At 35.3% G+C, this 18,640-nt stretch overlaps 1 protein-coding gene across 4 annotated transcripts in view; it reads left to right on the forward strand.

Moving 5' to 3' along the window:
• LOC5565264 (cyclin-dependent kinase-like 4) overlaps positions 1-18,640 on the forward strand; it is a 62,546-nt gene that overhangs the window by 13,381 nt on the left and 30,525 nt on the right. The window contains exon 1 of one of the 4 annotated variants that reach the window (XM_021852256.1): positions 2,019-2,722. The exons of 2 other annotated variants lie outside the window; for them this stretch is intronic. In XM_021852256.1, the coding sequence (XP_021707948.1) occupies positions 2,541-2,722 (182 nt within the window). In that variant the 5' untranslated portion in view covers positions 2,019-2,540. Of the gene's footprint in view, positions 1-2,018; positions 2,723-18,640 lie in introns of those variants that run through there. One more of the 4 variants, XM_001649558.2, reaches the window with a different exon arrangement.

Raw genomic sequence — 18,640 nt, forward strand, 5'->3', positions numbered from 1 at the left:
GGCGGTACTCGTCTGCTACACCTTCTGTTGATAAGCGCTGGATATTGAAACGCAACGGTCGCTGTGTTCTTGTGTTCGCCACGGTAGACAACCGTGCACGAATTTTACTAACAACGAGATAGTGATCAGAGTCGATGTTTGGGCCTCTAAAGGTCCTCACATCGATGACATCCGAGAAATGCCGACCGTCCACCAAAACGTGGTCAATTTGGTTGCAGAGCTCGCCATTTGGGTGCATCCAGGTGTGCTTTCGGATGTCTTTGCGTGCAAAGTAGGTGCTGCTGATGGCCATCCCTCTAGCTGCAGCGAAAGTTATTAGTCTTAGGCCGTTGTCATTGGTGGCGGAGTGAAGGCTCTCCGTACCAATTATTGGGCGGAAAAAATCCTCTCTTCCGACCTGAGCGTTGGCATCCCCGATAACAACTTTTACGTCATGTTTTGGGCACTCTTCGTAGGTCTTGTCGAGACAATCATAAAACGCATCCTTCGTGTCGTCGGGTTTATCGTTTGTCGGCGCATAGATGTTGATCAGACAGTAGTTGAAGAATTTGCCCCGTATCCTCAATACGCAGATTCGTTCATTAATCGATTTCCACCTCATAACTCGCTTCATCTATTTCCCGATCACTATGAATCCGACACCATGCTCTTCCTTATCGCTGCCACTATGGTAGATGTTGTATTTGAAAGCTGTGTTGGCGACGGGATCCACCGCCCTGAATTCGCGTTCTCCAGTTATAGGCCATCTTACTTCCTGAATAGCAGCCACGCTCACTCCAACCTTCTGCAATTCACGAGCCAAAAGGCTCACTCGTCCGGGTTCATTTAACGTCCTGATATTCCAGGTACCGAGTTTCCAATCATAGTCCTTATTTCGTTGCCAGGTCGGTTGCCTACCTTACCAGGGTCGCGATACCTACATCACGATGGTGGGGCTGTCACCTTAGCTGTAGCTGACGTGATCCAGCATTTCATACTCAGCCGCTGGATGCCAGAACAGACGCTGTTTGAGCCGCACCTCCTTGGTGGACAGACGCTCGAGACGCACCTCCTCACTCTAGCTGATGTCAAAAGGACAACAGTGCCCAGGCGCACTACTAGCTAAGTACGCAACCCTTAGCTGGCGGTCTTTGTCATTGTTTGACCCGTGGAAGGTAGGGACTTGTGAGGACCAGAGCTATGTTGGACGCTCCTTCCTAGTTGTCGGCTCACCATTTCACAGCCCACACCATTTCTGGTACCACGCTGGACAAATAAAAACTCTAAAAAACCTCATATCGTAATTTTCAGATTTGTCCAAGAATTGGTTCAGATTTGTATGTTTTTTTTTAGAATAGCTCTTTATTACCTGGCATTGTAAAGCACATATTTTATTTTATTTTTATTTTTTTTGATAAGTTGACCAAAACAAAATGGCCGCCAAAGACATTTTATATGGAGAATGTCGGTCCCCCAAGGAACATCGGAATATCTTCAAAACTAGATCATCAATGATTAATATCGACACGGATTCTTAAACTAGAAAAGTTTTTTGAGGTCTTGGAAAAAAATGGTGCAAAAATATCGAGAAACAAAAAAGTTATCGCGATATGAATATTTTTTAGCGAAAAAAAAGCTGCTCGAGGGTTATTGATCCTGAATAATAGAAGAACATTTCAAACCAAATTACGAAAGTTGTTTGAAAATTCATTGATTCGCATCAAAGCATCCTTATGATAAACCAAGAATCGCCCTTACACATAAAATCGAATAAGATTTGTTTTAATTTTGTTCCATAAAACCAATATAATTTTGCCAAATCGCAATCGATTTCTATAATACTTTGCTCCTCTTTACTCTATGCAAGCTAAAACCCAAGAGCAAAGCCCGGCCAAGCTCCACTCTCCCCTAACATTTTTTAGATCCGATTTGTTCATTTATTCCAAGACTGGATATCTCGTATTTGGTAGAGTTCTGTATCTATAATCTAGGTACCTAGTTGCAGTACTCCCAGCGTAGGGCTACTATCGAAACCAAATTGTGTAGTTGGCATTTGTTTTGTTTGGCGGTTACTAGGAGTTACCGCTTAGCGGTGTCCAACCCAACAGTTTAGGTTTCAGCACATTTTACATGTTTCGTTGTTCGGTATAACATCGTTTAGCACACAAAGCCTACTATTCCTACAAACTTTGGCAAAATTTAATCATGTAGTGAGCATCTGGTTTCTGAAATATTCTGTGAATTTGAACAAAGTTTTAGAATACTCTGTAAATGTTGCGCGATAGGCAAAGTGGCCTACTACAATTACGCGTTTTAATTCCACGGTGTTTACGTGTTCCGCTATCGATTTTCAATCAGTAACAATTTACGATGAAAGCCCTAATTTAGTATGCCCAGTGATATAATGTGCAAATTAAAAAAGTTTTCGTTACCTTACGCAAAATCAAAATGTGATCATGCTGAATATATTGAAATGAGTGGAAGTGATTAGTTGCGCTATAGGGCAATACATCGATGCGATTTTTTTGTGGATGTGAAGGCGTGTTGGAGAAAGCATCTACATGTTAAACGTGAAAAGATTGAATCCTCCGCAGAACTGTTCTCCCTCGGTCACAAAAACAGAAAAGCTACGAAACCAGCCATCGATCGAAGCCAAAACCATTGTGGCGGGCTGTATGGACAAATGGTTTGGAGAAAAACGACTGTGGTTGTTTGGTAACCATTTGCCATTACTACCTCGAAGGTGAGGGATTCACGCATGGAAAGGATTATTCGGTTTTGCTTGACAATTTATTCATGCTTTTGTTCTGCCAAAAAAAAACGCAAAATTGTTTGCTATTGATTGATACCGCGTTACGTTGCCCGAACGACAGACACACCGGAAATGGTTACATCGTCTCCCTCGAACAGGTTCTGTGTGTGAAAATAAGGGTCGATTCCAATTTTATTCTTGCTTTTCGTTTACCCTTTCTATTTCTTGTTCTCATTTCTGGCGTTACGTTCCAACAAGGACAAAGACTTTTTCTCAGCTTTGTGAACACTTCATAAGTTATTAACTGAGAGCTTTCTTTGCCAAATAACAACACCGCAAACAATATATTTTTCACACTCTTTCTTTTCTTCGGTATAATTTTACTGAGTGTGGTATGATTTTATTTTTGATGCCTATTTCATTGCACTCTGATAGTATAAGAGAAACGTAGAAAAGCTTGTTTGATGAATTAGAAAAATCAATTGCTAATCATATAAAATAAAATACAGTCGACCTTCCATAACTCGATGTTCTATAACTCGATATATTCTATAACTCGATGGATTTTGCGGTTCCTTCAAATTCCCATACATCATGCTCTCCATAAGTCGATATTTCTACAACTCGATGTCTCCACTAGTCGATGCCACTTGGGAGCAAAATTTCTCTCCATAACTCGATATCCGTCTAAAAACCCTTTTTATACAGGGAGACATGGACCATTTCTGGTTTGGCAGGGAATAAAGGACTTGCAGGTTGTAATAAAAGTTTAAAAACATAAAATAAAAAAAAAATAGTAAAAATAAGGGATTTTTCGAACATTTTGAAAAAAGTGTCCAAAGATATTTTTTTCAAAATGATATCAACAAAATGTTGCAGAAGTGATCATAAAAGAATTGGAAATAAATACATTTGAACCTTTGATTTTAAAATTTTTGGTATTGGTAAGTCCTATAATTCGATAATTCTGTAAGTCGATGGTCCCTTGAATATCGAGTTATGGAGAGTCGACTGTTAACATTAAAAGCATATTTTGCACTTCAAATGAATGTTTGAACTTTTGGTCCCTAACATTTTGTTTATTTTATTTTTTTGTTTCTTACGGCTCAAGAATTCATCATTCTATCACTAGCAATCATCAAAAAATGAAAAACCAGTTTTTTTTGTTCAACTTTAAAGATATCTTTATGAAAATCTATCACTGCATTACAGGTAGCAAGTGCAATGTAATGAAGGATTTTCATTTTGTTTTTGAAAACTTATAAAACTATAATGGTTATTTTTCTCTTGAAGTACATTATTTTTTAATGTTCTCATTGAAAATAAGGACTGTTCATTTTATAAAGTGGACACCTTGTGCATGCTGTATCTTTTTAATTTATCAATGAAATTTTAATCGGTTTTCTGCACATCATTCGACTAGTATTGTACAATATTGTGATAATAAAAAATCACTAAAATAATCAAATTTCACACTAATATGGTACAAAGATTGAAACGGTCGATTTTTGGAGGTTATCAAAATCAATGATTGTTAGAAATTGGCTGAAAAATTCGACAATTTATATTTTTTATTTTCAAAAAAGGCTTGTGCTTCGAAAGCATTTCCAATCAGAAGTCTGATGGAAAAAATCAAGTTATTTTTGGAGCAACTATTCTACAGATATAATAATATCATTTTTCCCCGATATTTTTTAGAGAGAAATATTTTGAATTTGAAGGGAATTTATATGAGTAGAATTTTTTGGTTAAAAGTAAGTCCTGACGGAAGTGCTAATATAGTATTAATATAAAAAATAACTTACGCCTTCAAAGAGTTACTTATTCAATCCCCACGTCACATTAAAAGCACAATAGAACAACAATTGCTTTATTCTAAGAAGACCTTTCAAAGTACATTTACGTTTATCAAAATTAGCAACACTGCTGTAATAAAATCGATTTTATTTTCCACAAATGATTTTCATAATATGTTATTCTAAGATTACCAATTGAAATATTCGGAGAAAATTGTTTACAATTTGCTGTAGATCGATAAATATGCGTTCATGATTTTAAAAGTATGAGACTTTTTAGTAAAACTACCATAAACAGTAAAATTTATACTTTAGACTGTGGTTTTAACTCACGATTTAGCTCTCGTTTATACAAATATAGTTTCTTTAGTAATCCAAACTAGTTTTGAACACGCTTTTTACTTTTCTTTCTTGCTGGGAGTGAAAGGATGGTGTATCAGCAAATTTGGCCATAAATGGGTATATCACTAAAGTTACCTAATGTCAGAGAATTGTGGAATATAATTGATTTCTTTAAAGCTATACCTTTAGTAGAATAGTAAAAGATACTAACATACAATTTGTTCATAAAAATTATGATTTTTGTTTTGCGAAAAAAAATGTTTAACATTGACGAACAGCTTTTCTTATGAGTTTTTGGAAAAACTATTTAGCTCTTCAACCAAAAGCATTTTCCAAAATCTTATATTTTCATAGCATTGTAGAATAAGAGTTGAACGATGCACAGAAAACCGATTACGATTTTATCAATAAATAAAAAAGATATAGCATAAACAAAGTGTCCACTTTATAAAATGAACAGTCCTTATGTACGATTTCTGCAGATTGAATTTGGCTCTGGCTATGAGCGTATCGCTTAAACAAATTTCGTAAAGTCTTGATTTGATGAAATAGGTTTACGTTTAACGGCAATATTAAGAACCAAACAGATTGCTTTTCGGATGTCCTTGACTTTCTGAACAACTTTTCCGAAGATTCGATCTTTCTATCTTATTTGGATCAAAAGAAAAAACTAGAATGCTCAATTCCACATGCTCACTAGCGCCACCTAGCAACAACATTTAGAACCAAATTGTTTGCAATTCGGATGTCCTTGAACTTATAATCAACTTTGTCGAAGACTCGAACTTTCTATCTCATCTGGATGATGAGATAGATGCTCATTTCTCACACTAACGCTACCTCATTTCTCACACTAGCGCTACCTAGTGGCTAAATTTTGAATCAAATTATCTGTTTTCCGGATGTCTTTGACATTCTGAATAACTTTGCCTAAGACTTGAGCTTTCTATTTCATACGGTTCACGAGATAGAACTTGCTTGAAGTGCTCAATTTTACATACTGACTAGTGTCACCTAGCGGCAAAATGGCGAAATAAACTGTCTGTCTTCCGAATGTTCTTGACCTGGGAGGGAGGCACCGATACTACACACGAAATTGGATACAATTGTTTTCCAAATTGCAAGATAACTCCAGTTTGCCAACGACAATCAAGGCAGCCTTAGTGAAAATCGCTAGTTTTCATTTGTTGTGTGCCTTCGATCTTCCTGGACAAACATTGAAAAAGGGCCACAGTTTTCTATGCGTTTAATTTTCAGTTTTAATTAAAACAGTAAAAAAAAGCCTAATTCCAATACGTTACATTCATTAAGAATTAACGGTGCTCTCGTGACGTTACTTTTAAATGTGCATGAATTGATTCTAATTAGATTTTTACTACTTTTGATGAAATGCAAAAATATGCTTAGGCTAATTACGCGCTTTTGTCATGTTTGTCCATTGTTTAAGATCCGGGCTCACAGTGACATTTCGTGACAGCAAAATCTCGGCTCACTGTGACGTAGACAAATTTTGTATTAGTTTCTCCCTCCCAGTTCTTGACCTTCTGAACAACTTTGCTGAAGACCGCACCATTATAGATCATCAGCATCTCGAGATATCGCATCATGAATGTTCCTGTTTTGAGGTGATGTTAAACTTTTCAGGGTGATTCAATATTCAGCTGAGTGTTGCAATACTTTTCAAGCGAGTCCGTATGACGGGTAGTGTGTGTACTATTTCTGCTTACGAATACGGCACAAACCTTGGCGAATAAAACGAAGAAAGAATCGTTCAAATCCGTTGACTCGCTCTCAAGCCATTTCGTGACATACAAAAACCATTCCATTTATATTTATATAGAATATAGAAGATAAGGTGAGGCAAAAGTTCGACCCGAGAGCAATAAGTGCTTTTCCCCTATTTAAGCAACAAGGTGCAAAATGAAGATTTTTTCAGCACGAGTCGTACATTTCTCCAACGAGGCTTGCCGAATTGGATAAATACGACGAGTTCTGAAAAAATCGAGTTGCATACAACATTTTTTGCTACTACGAAAAGTGCTGCCTCAGTTGGATTATTTCTATTAGGACAAACATGTTTGGGGCGATCCATTAATCACGTAAGACAATTTTGGCAGTTTTTCGACTTCTCCCCCCACAGTAAGATTTTATGTATAAAATGTATGATGTATGAAAATTAAATAAAATGTATATGGCGAGTAGGAAATCAGGGGGTGATTAATGGATTAATGGACGACCCCTTTCAAGAGCATACTCGTGGGTAGCCTTGCGTAGTATCGTTACATTATTTTTCCATCATGTAGGCTGTGATACAGTGCAGTGCACAGTGGCGCATGGCCGGGCAAAACCTCAAAAATTAATGTTCTCAAAATCACTTGTTAATATTTCTTATAGAATTCTTTATCATTCAGTGACCGTTTCTCAAAATTTGAGAGTGATCTGTTTTGTTTTCGATTTTTGGCAGCATCGTAAGTGCGAGAAAGTCAGCAAAATTGGACTACATAAAATTCATCAACTATGGTTTACCTACCAAACTTCAAACAGCTGTATCTCAACGAAAACCGATTAAAGCTTAATAAGTTTCATTTGAAAGCGTAGTCTTAAGCCTTTGATTTGATTATAATTACATAATTTTTAACACATTGAGTTGTTATTGTAGCAAAAAATGTTTATCGCAATCTTTCTTCAAAATTTTGGTAAATTTTCAAAACTTCGTCCATTTTGAGTGAAGTGTTTTGGGGAAAATGAGTCACTCACTATGAAGCAGCAAATCATCCATACTTTATGAGGTGCAACAGTTTTTCTTGCCCCTCTTTGCCTCTGGAGTTGAAAATTCCATTTTTTTATTATAATTTATCTATTTCATCATTCAAATCCGTATAATGTGCCTTAACATGTTTAAAACTTTACTGAATTTGCTAAAAGGAACTTAAATATGTATCTCTGATTCAGATTTATGCGCAAATTTCCGCATTAAAGCCATTTTTTGTTATAATAGCCTTTTTATTCGAATGGATGGAAAAAAATAATTTGGACAAATTTCACTAGATAGTCTAATTTTCAATTTGACAGTTATATTCAACAGGATGGTATCAGGTATCCAAGATAGTTAATAGATTACCATTATCAAGCGATTTTGGGCGTATTGGAGGTTTTGTCCGACCTTTGTATGAAGGCCCGGCACTGTGCAGTGGTATGACTGTCACACATTTTCACATTTGCATTGATCTAAACGTTAGCCCTATTCGAGGACCGACCAGGTGAGAAGCCACAAGTAATGTTCAATCATATTGTAATGTTGCTTTTCATGTACCAAAATGCCTATCAAACCGTCGGGTTGATAGGCATTTTTTTTATTTGAAACTAAAATAGCTAACTCTTCTGCCTTCACTACGTCCGAAGAAAGCTCTGATTCCATATCAGAAAGACCTGAGAAATGTCCGGATCTCTCAGTGAATGTAGAATGTGAAGCTAATGGACTAAGTTAATAAGTTAATAAGAAATCAGTTCTTTAATTGACGATTCCAAAAACAGAACTGAAAAGTGCTACTTTTCAGCACCGTTAATGACACTTTTCGATAATGTTTCTTTTGTTAGGAAAAGTAGGCCGTTTTGATGTTCATCCTCTTGATAAAAAGTAGGGTGATATGCAACGGAATAGCGAAATAGTAGTTCACGGAACAAGTTGCAGAATGATGATTTTTACAGCACGAGTGATAATGACGAGTGCTGCAAAAATCGAGTTCTGAAACGAGTTACCGTAAAATGGGGTGTTAAGGACTCGTGGGGGTTTAAGGGATTGAACTTCTCCATCAAGTTTGACAAGCCACAAAACCGTCGAAAGTTGATATATCGGTCATCTGAAATGCTGCATTTGTTCGGAGGATAGTGAGCTACATTATGTGATAGGGGATGTCTATCAAAATAAAGTATTGTGGAATCTAGATATTAAAATCTTAACAGAACATTTTTGTTCGAATTTTATAGGCTAAATACATTTAACTACAAAACTTTAAAACAATATTAAGAAAAATATGAGAGTAACTTAGAAGGTAAGTATATTATATTGAGATCATTACGCAGACAAAAACTTTTAAAAGTTTTATCTAGATTTTGACTTTTAATATTTTTATGGAATAAGACTCTTTTTGAAAATAAGTGGGGTGTTAAGGGATTTTCTTTTCTACGTCTTCCAAATTACTAAAGTTATTCGATTAATGCCGTAATATATTCCAATACACTTTTGGCTTGTTCCGGGAAGTAAAACTGCATTGTAATAGCTAAGGGGTTTATTTTGTTTGTAGTTGAATTTCACCAAAAATGTCTGATGTCGAAAATCGGTGAAACTGGTAGGAAAATCTTGATGACAACGTATTAATGTAAATATGGGATTTTTTTTTATACTCTTTTCAAAACTTGATCACACTGGTAAAATGTTTGAAGAGTTGGAATGATTCTTTTATTTGAAAATGGTTTTGAAGCCATTGATCATTTTAGTGGTAATCCTATTAAGTGGTAAACAATTATGATATTTTGTCATTTCCGAGAAACTTCGCGGCCTCGTCGGGCACTAAGCGTATTGTGTTATAGAGTGTGCGTTAGATTTCCGCTCCATATTGGAACGCTATATTTCGACCATGCCACTGGATATTGCATGCAAATACGTTGTTTAGTATAGTGTTTTATTTACAGGGCAAATTGGCGACTTCCCCTATTAAAACTAAAAGCTTGTTGAAATCATCCTTATATGATAGGTTATTTACGAAGTTGCTCTGCATAGCTTACAGAATTCGTAAACTGTAAATGTATAGGTTTTGATAACGTGATAAAAAAACAGCCTATTACGATGAGAAATTGAAAAAAATATTTTTTTCAATTTCTCATCGTAATAGCCTGTTTTTCATCATGCCAATCTGTCATGAAACGGCCTACTTTCCTGTACTGAAGTATGCAGTACGGGAATAGTCATTACGCAACTGAAACCAGTGCTGTAATGAATCATTACGCAACGCTTTCTTATTACACAACTGTTTTGATTTGCGTAATGAATCATTACACAACAATTTCTCAGAAATTGTAAAATAATGGTGAATGCATTCTGATATAATTTCTGATACCCCCAAGTGGTCTTCTACAAAATTGCAAAAAATGTTGTACGTAACTCGTTGCAGAACTCGATTTTTACAGCACTCGTCGTAATTATTTACGACTCGTGCTGTAAAATTCATCATTCTGCAACTTGTTCCGTAAACTACTATTTCTTTACCACATCTAAGCTGTCCTCTCTGACATTATCAAACTAAAGTAAAAATGTTTTGGAATTAATTCGACGAAAATCACGAAATTGAAACACCGTCAGTTTTCTAATCACGTGGGGAAAGTGAAAAGTTTCTCATTAGAGATTGAATTTGTGTTGTCTTTTTAAGTAGCTTTTGGTAAACAAGGCTCGCAATTATCATTGAAAAAAAAAACAGAACGTGCTGATAATTTAAAATACACTATACTCAATGCGTTAAAAGCTATTAAAATCATGGAATTTCTCTAAAAGAGGTTGCCAAATAATACGATTGGGATCATGCACAAATTACGTCACGCTCCAAGGGGGGAGGGGGTCAAGCCAAGCGTGACAAGCCTTACAAAATTTTCGATGGACTCATACAAAAAACGTGACAAAGGGGGCGGAGGGGATCGAAAAAGTCGAAATTTAGCGTGACATAATTTGTGTACTATCCCATTAATGTGTCTTCGGACAGCCGATTGAAACGAGGACGTTGATTGAAAAGTTGCAATATAAGAGAATGCACGGAAATCTCGTGGAATGTCTATGACAAGCTAGTTCATAAAATAAAAATGGGGTTTAGATATATCCACACTAAAAATTATCCAAATGCTTTATTGAAGGACTCCGGTCCAAGAAATGATTTCTCCCGAAGAATAATCTGACGTCATGTCCAACTTTCTTAAAAACAAATAACGAACGTTGGATATTCTACAGAGCAGAAACGTAATTGCTGTCCCATGATGTAAGATGTAAGATTAAACGTAACTGAAAAGAATTGACAAGAATAAAATGTTCTTTGTTTACATGTTACTTATGTTGTTGTTCATTAGGACGCCTTCACAAATGTTGAAGTCAATAGAAATCGTGAATATAACTGTTAGTTTTTCAATTTCTTGTTCAATAAGTGCTAAAAAGTTTTCACACCTGTCGTGTGTGAAAACTTTTTAGCACTTATCGTGTCAAAAGAAGATTGTAACAAGCTTTGTCAAATATTATTGAAAATGTTATTACTCCAATGTTTTAGAAAGTGTATGTGATTATATTGGACACGATGTACATTTATTAGAAGCTTTTGAAAATTCTTTGGCTTCTTGTGTACAAAATATTTTGTTGTTGAAGCTAACACAGAAAAAAAAAACTATTAAAAGAAATTACCGTAAATTCGGGTGAAGCTGATCAGTAGGGTGAAATTGATCAACGTGTCATACAATTATATTTCTACCTAATGGAGCACAAATATCAATGCAACCTGCAGGGAATCAACGGTGTTTGTCGTAACTATTGTCGAATTGTGTGGTATGAAGTTTTTTTTTGTGTTAAAGAATGTTTATTACTATGAAAATAATGTAAAATTTAAATATCATGTACGGTGTAGTATTGACAAACATCTATAAACTTGTAGCTCTAAACAAAGATTTAATCATGGTATTAACCTGAAAGTTTGTAAGGATGCTTAAAATATATCCCCGAACCCGATTTCATCTTCCAAACTCGTACCAATTAGCTCATACGGTTGAAATAATTAAATTGCTGTTAGATATAAGAGATTTTCTTAGGAAACTGTCTACATTTAGGCGTTTTCATTGCAATTCTTGAAATTAACTATTCGTTATTTTTTTAATTATTGCATTATTAAGAATTCAGCAAGCATATTCGGATTCAGGGAGCTCATATTCATTATGTAGAGTCGTTTAAAAAAATGACAATAATCACATTGACAAGTGATCAATTTCACCCAGATTTTTTATTTAAGGGATTATTTTTAGCACTAAAAACAAATTTGTTAAAAAAATTTGGCACATGAGCCAAAGAGGCTGACCGTCGTACTTGCTTTCCTGCATTCAATTGTTTGGCATGTTCAACATTATTGAAAACAGACAAGATAAACCATGAAAAATGTTCAATTTCACCCGAATATACGTTACTTTTCATTGCTACTGTACACATATCGCATCTCTTTTCCTTACTGGATACAAAAATCGTGTACAATATGCTCTGGTTTCACATTTTCTTCGCAATGGTTGGTTGGCAAACCATCCAAGAGTAGAGAATAGACGCTGAATGTTTATCAGACACGCAAAGTTCAAAAGTCGTGCGTGAGGTGGCAAAAACTAGAATGCTGGAATTTGGGTTTCCTATGAATTGATCGGGTTTTATTATTCTCCTCTACATCACATCCCATCTAAATTCAGAGCTTAACTGTCGAAATGTATCTACATGAATACTTATGAATCTTGCTTTAATTACTAAGATGCACTGTAAGACATAAATTTCCTAAACCTGTCAATGAAAGGCTCAGCTAGAAAATATGGGAAAGTTACAACTTATTACGAAAGTACTCATTGTCGCCTTTCCTCCCAAAAGTATTGGTCTAATTCTGTAACATATAAATTTCCTATGGTGACTTCGAATGTGAATTCACAAAGCTAAGTGATTTGAACTCAAAACACAATGTTTGGCTCTAATCTCAAATCAAATAATACAATAATTGCAATCGACCTGTTGGTTCCCTTCATCATTGCGAATTAGGTCGTGAGTAGAAAAGAACTTTCATAAAGTCAAAACAGCCATTAAGCATTGTGCAGGTTGGAGAAAAGAAAGTATAGGCGTTCAAGGATTTTCGCTATCCCTATATTCTGTAGACGTGCTTGTTAAACTTTTTTTGCGGTAGATATTTTCAGTACCCAGCCGTCGTCACTCGTTTCTATAGCGCTGTTGTAATACTTTATTGAAACTGAGTTTTCTCAGGAAAATGCTTCCCCTATGCAAATTTTGTTCCAGAATGAAAACCTGACTGTATGGTTTCCCTGCAATAATTTATTGTTTCTGGCATTGCCACCACGGCACAAACAAACAGAATGCAGTGCGGCGCTGCTAATACCTACGACCTGGGACTCAGTTTAGTTTCATGAATGCCGCCCGATGATTAGTGACATTTTTTTTTTTTTTTGTGCTACTGTAAAACTAATCACTTACGAAGTTCACGAACCTGCAGTGTCCTCGGTCTCGAGAATTTACGAACGATTATTTTTCATCCGCTATGTGTAGCTGGCTACAATATGTTTAATGTGACGCAATAATTATGCTCCAAATTGTGTTTGTATGTAAGTCTCAATCATTAAGAAAACTGTTCTCAAGCCTCAAATGAATTTACAAAATATTTGTCCATTGTAACCCCCTAAAACACATTTAAAAGTGTTTTTCAATAAACTTTGTATTACTCGTCTGATTGAAATTCTATAAATCAGCTTAATTTTTACCGCAAAAAAAATATTCAAATCGCGATAACTTTTTTGTTTCTCGATGTTTTGCACTATTTTTTCACAAACTTTCTAAAAACTCTTCTTTTTTTAGAATAAGTGCCGATATTGATAGTTGGTCATCTGGATCCGGAGATATTCCAAAAATCCTTAGGGGACCGACGCGTAGCCATAACCCACGTAAAGATCTCAGGCTACAGAGTTTTTATCGTATTCGGATATTCACTATTCGCTGATACATTCATGCGAGTATGTTGTGGAAAAATGAAGCATTTTGATGCAGCCGTCTTTCAATAATGAGCATTTATGTTTCTGGTACCACGCTGAACAAATGACGATCTTGAAACCTCTAAAAAGCATCATAGGGATGGTACACAAATTATGTCACGCTAAATTTCGACTTTTTCGACCCCTCCCCCCCTTTGTCACGTTTTTTGTATGAGTCCTTCGAAAATTTTGTAAGGCTTGTCACGCTTGGCTGGACCACCTACCCCCCCACCACCCCCTTGGAGCGTGACGTTATTTGTACATGACCCCATAACGTAATTTTCCGATTTCTCCAAGAATACTGAACCGAGTTGTATGATTTTTTTTAGAGTGGCTCCTTACTACCTGGCATTGTATAGTACGCATTTTATTTTTATTTTTTTTTTTGATGAATTGACCAGAAACAAAATGGTCTCCAAAGAAATTTTATGTGAAGAATGTCGCCCCAAGGAACATCGGAATATCTTCAAAACTAGATCACCAATGATTAATATCGACGCGGATTCTTATACTAAAAGAGTTTTTGAGATCTTGTGAAAAAATATTGTAAAAATGTCAAGAAACAAGAAAGTTATCGCGATTTGAATATTTTTTTAGCGTTAAAAAATGAAGCTGCCGGTAGAGAGGTTAATCTCACTTCGGAGTTATTTTGACAAAAACATTATTTGTTTTTTTTACTTAAATTTGTAATATTATTCAAAAATTTCATTTAAAAACGGGGCCCATAGCGTTAAACGCGCAATTATGGAGTAGGACCAAGTTGATGGTGATCTGGTTTTGAAAATATTCTAATGTTCCTTGGGGGACCGACATTCTCCATACAAAATGTCTTTAGAGGTCATTTTGTTTTTGGATTCTTGGAGATATCTGAAAATTACGGTATGATGTTTTTGAAGTTTTCAAGATCTTTATTTGGCCAGCGTGGTACCAGAAACCTAAATGCTCATTACTCAAAGGCGGCTTCATCAAATTGCTTAATTTTTTCACAACATACTCTCATTAATGTATTGTTCCGAAAAGTGAATATTCGAAGTGAAAATTCTGCAGGCATGCTAAGAAATTTACGTGGGTTATGGTACGCTTACGAATGTAACAAGTTATGATTTGAAGACAAATAAATTGGACTGTACTTATGTGAGTTCAAATAACTACGTTAAATCAACTTGAACTAACCTAATAGCGAAACAAGGATCAGACTACGGTTCCATTGCATGGTCAAATATCAGTACTGCCGATTTGGTTCGTCAGAAATCAAGTCGAGTTTCTATGAAGGGTGTAATTAGCGGGACCTTTTCATCATATTCGATTTTTCTATCAATCTCTGAGAAATAAAAACGAGAACTGTACAGAATACTCCATTTCCTATCAACGGGAATGGAATAATGCATTACCAACTAAGCTACCGAGCCACTAGGTAGTCTTCCCCCACTTCTACAATACAGTTGTCGTGGAAGCGATGTGGGTATGATAGGCAAACAGTTACAACACTAAAGAAATAAATCGCACTCGCTCTGCGCGCGTGCTTATACATTAGATGGATAGATACCATTGGCGTAAATAGGGAGGGGCCAGGGGGGGCCGGGCCCCCCTGAATCATGGGGTTGGCCCCCCCGAAAAAAAAATGGAAAAGTAATGACTATATAGTTGAAACTAGTGTTCAGTATTAAAAATACCCTTATGATACTAAACACGTTTAATGCATGTTGATTGAATATACATTTCTGGATGGTCATTGTTTGACAGGTAATAGCAATATGTACTTGTAAAATGTCACATACTGCCATACTGTTTCCTTTCCGCCCTTTCCCGATTTGAAATTCATTGAAGAACGTTTTAAAATTGGCAGACCTGGTTCGATCCATTTGTAGTTCTATTGTCAATTAGAAAACTAAAGTCTCTTCAAATTTTAAAACAAACTGCGATATTTTGTGATCCATTATCTTGAACGATTGTTGTTACTGGGAAAGATTTGTGTATGAGAGTTATGGTAAATTAAAACAAACATGTCTCAAAAATAAAAATTGATGCATCAAACTTGATTTTCACGAAGTTTGAATTATTTTGTATTCAAATTCAGGAGCCATTCGATAAATTTGTATCTGAGTCGTTAGGAACAGATATTAGCTGCTGGTAAGTAGACGTCATAATTGAATATCTCGGGGATGGGATTCGATCCCAGGTCCTCGGCGTGTGTTTTAACCACTACACCAGGTCCGTCCCCACATCAATCCTGTTCAGAGTTGTTTTATTGTTTTAAATATATCAGCATTCATGTAAAATTTCTGTAATTAGAAGATGTTGCGTTACTTAGATAAAACTTGCCTCTAGATTGATGACGAAATATCGACGATGTACTGCTTTGTTTTATGTTTATTTTTTTATTGCAAGTTTGAACAAATCTAGAAAGACTAACTGCAAACGGTTTTCTGTAAGTTACACTAACATTAGAATTTTGTGCATGTAAAATCACAAAATATTTTTTAATTTCTCTTGGCTCAGATTCCTTATTTTACCAAGTCAAACGACACAGCCGTTTGTTAGACATTCACTTACATCTATGTCAGTCTCCCTTATGAAAATTGATTGTTTTTCAAGAATGAGCTTTTGTATTTTTCAGTAAATAAGTATTTTTCAGTCTTACATTTTAATTTTGAAACCGGATTTCTTTTTCGATTTTTAGTAGCCCAAAGTTGAACAATAGAGTAATGTGGGCCAAAGGTTCGAGATTTGGAAAAAAATATAGCTATTTGTTGTATTTTAACGTAAAAATTGTAATTTTTGGTCAAACTTTCTTTGCTTGGAAACAAATAAGGATAAAATTATCTTCGATTTTTTATGTAAGGGCGTTTCTAGGCCTATCATCAGGATGCTCTGAGGTATATTAGTTACTACATAAATGCTTGGAATCAATTTTTGGGCCATAGTGTGGCAAAAGTTCGAATCAGCGGGGCAAAAGTTCAACCCACATATAAACTCGGGGAGAAATTTACAAATTACTCCAAATCCACATATTATCTTTAAGTTTAGCAAAATTTGCCTGATTGTGTGGCCAGCGGCCTTTTGCTTTACACTAGATTCTAACTCTTGCTCCATCGGTGGGGCAAAAGATCGTTTAAGACAATCAATTTTGAAATTGTTATAACTAAAAATGGGTAAATATGTTAATGCAAATTTGCTCAGCAAAATTATAAAAAAAATAAGATGATAGATCACTGTGGGTATTTATTTATTTACAACTGCTATCGTTCTTATGAAAAAAAATAATTATACCACTTAGTTTGTACTTTTGCCCTACTCTACTCTAATTGGATATTATAAAATCTTTGAGCAAAATAGCTTCCATTTTGCTTTCTTCAAACCACTGTAATCAAACGAGTTTAATAAAGACAGTTTTTTGAAAAAAAAAAAAAATAAAAAATAAAAAAAAACTTTCAATCCTTCAATATGATGATCGCCAAGCAGCTTTAAGATGTAAAGTCCTTAACTCTAACAAAAAATGGTATTATTCAATGCTATGTTAAAATTTTGGTTTCGAGAGGTTTAGAGAAATAAAATGTCGAGCAATAATAATCCATATTTTCTAACGAGCAAGCAGTTTTTTTTCTTTAAAGGCTAGTTTTTTTTTTGGCTTCAAGAGGGTAGAATTTCACATTAATCTTGAACCTTGATTGAGATTGAGCTGAATACCTACGTCATCTTGGAAATATAACAGGAAAAAATAGATTTTTGAACACGTTTACTATTTTTCCATAAAAAGTGACATTTGGTAGCATGGAAAGTTGATCAATCAATTTTAAAATGTCGAGCAAAAATAATCCATATTTTCTAACGAGCAAGCAGTTTTTTTTCTTTAAAGGCTAGTTTTTTTTTTTGGCTTCAAGAGGGTAGAATTTCACATTGATCTTGAACCTTGATTGAGATTGAGTTGAATACCTACGTCATCTTGGAAATATAACAGGAAAAAAATAGATTTTTGAACACGTTTACTATTTTTCCATAAAAAGTGACATTTGGTAGCATGGAAAGTTGATCAATCAATTTTAGACGATTTTTAGGTTTTGGTAGAGCTAGATCTGTATGAAAGTGCGCCACTTTAATCAGTTCACTAATATTATCGAAACAAACACTGTAAACTTATCTAAATTCTTCACAATTTTATCTCTCATGAGAAGGGGCCGTGCCCCCCCTCAAGTCTGACGGCTATTTACGCCCATGATAGATACCCGACCAGTGGATCTGAGTACGTCGAAGAAACACAATTAAAACAAAATAAGTTATAATGACAAAGACCATTCAAAATTTGTTTTACAGTCAACTCTCTATAACTCGATATTGAAGGTACCATCGAGTTAAAAAGCTATCGAGTTACGCAACACTAAACCAGTGCAAATGCGATCCATTAAGGCCCAAGTAAAAATGGAGCACATGTCAAAAGTGAAAAAGCAGTTATCACCGTTAAAATCAACATTATGGAAAAAAACACACGGCTGTTTTATTTCAAAAATGGCTGTGTGTTTTTATTTTTTCAACTTGATGATTTCAAGGGTGAAAACTGCTTTTTCATCTTTGACATTTGCTTCATTTTTACTTGCACCTTAAGGTGGCCATGAAGTAATAATTTACGCAACAAGTTGCAGAATAATGACTTTTGCTGCACAAGTCGTACATTTATCCAACGAGGCTTGCCGAGTTGGATAATTAGACATGTGCTGTAAAAGTCATTATTCTGCAACTTGTTGCGTACAACATTTTTTGCAATTTCTCATCGTAATAGGCTGTTTTTCATCACGCCAATCTGCCATGAAACGGCCTACTTTCCTGCACTGAAGTATGCAGTGCGGGAATAGTCATTACCTAACTGAAACCAGTGCTGTAATGATTCATTACGCAACGCTTTCTCATTACGCAACTGTTTTCAGTTGCGTAATGAATCATAACACAACCATTTCTCAGAAATTGTAAA

The sequence above is a fragment of the Aedes aegypti genome, chromosome 1 (assembly GCF_002204515.2).
Source record: "Aedes aegypti strain LVP_AGWG chromosome 1, AaegL5.0 Primary Assembly, whole genome shotgun sequence".
Lineage (NCBI taxonomy): Eukaryota > Metazoa > Arthropoda > Insecta > Diptera > Culicidae > Aedes > Aedes aegypti.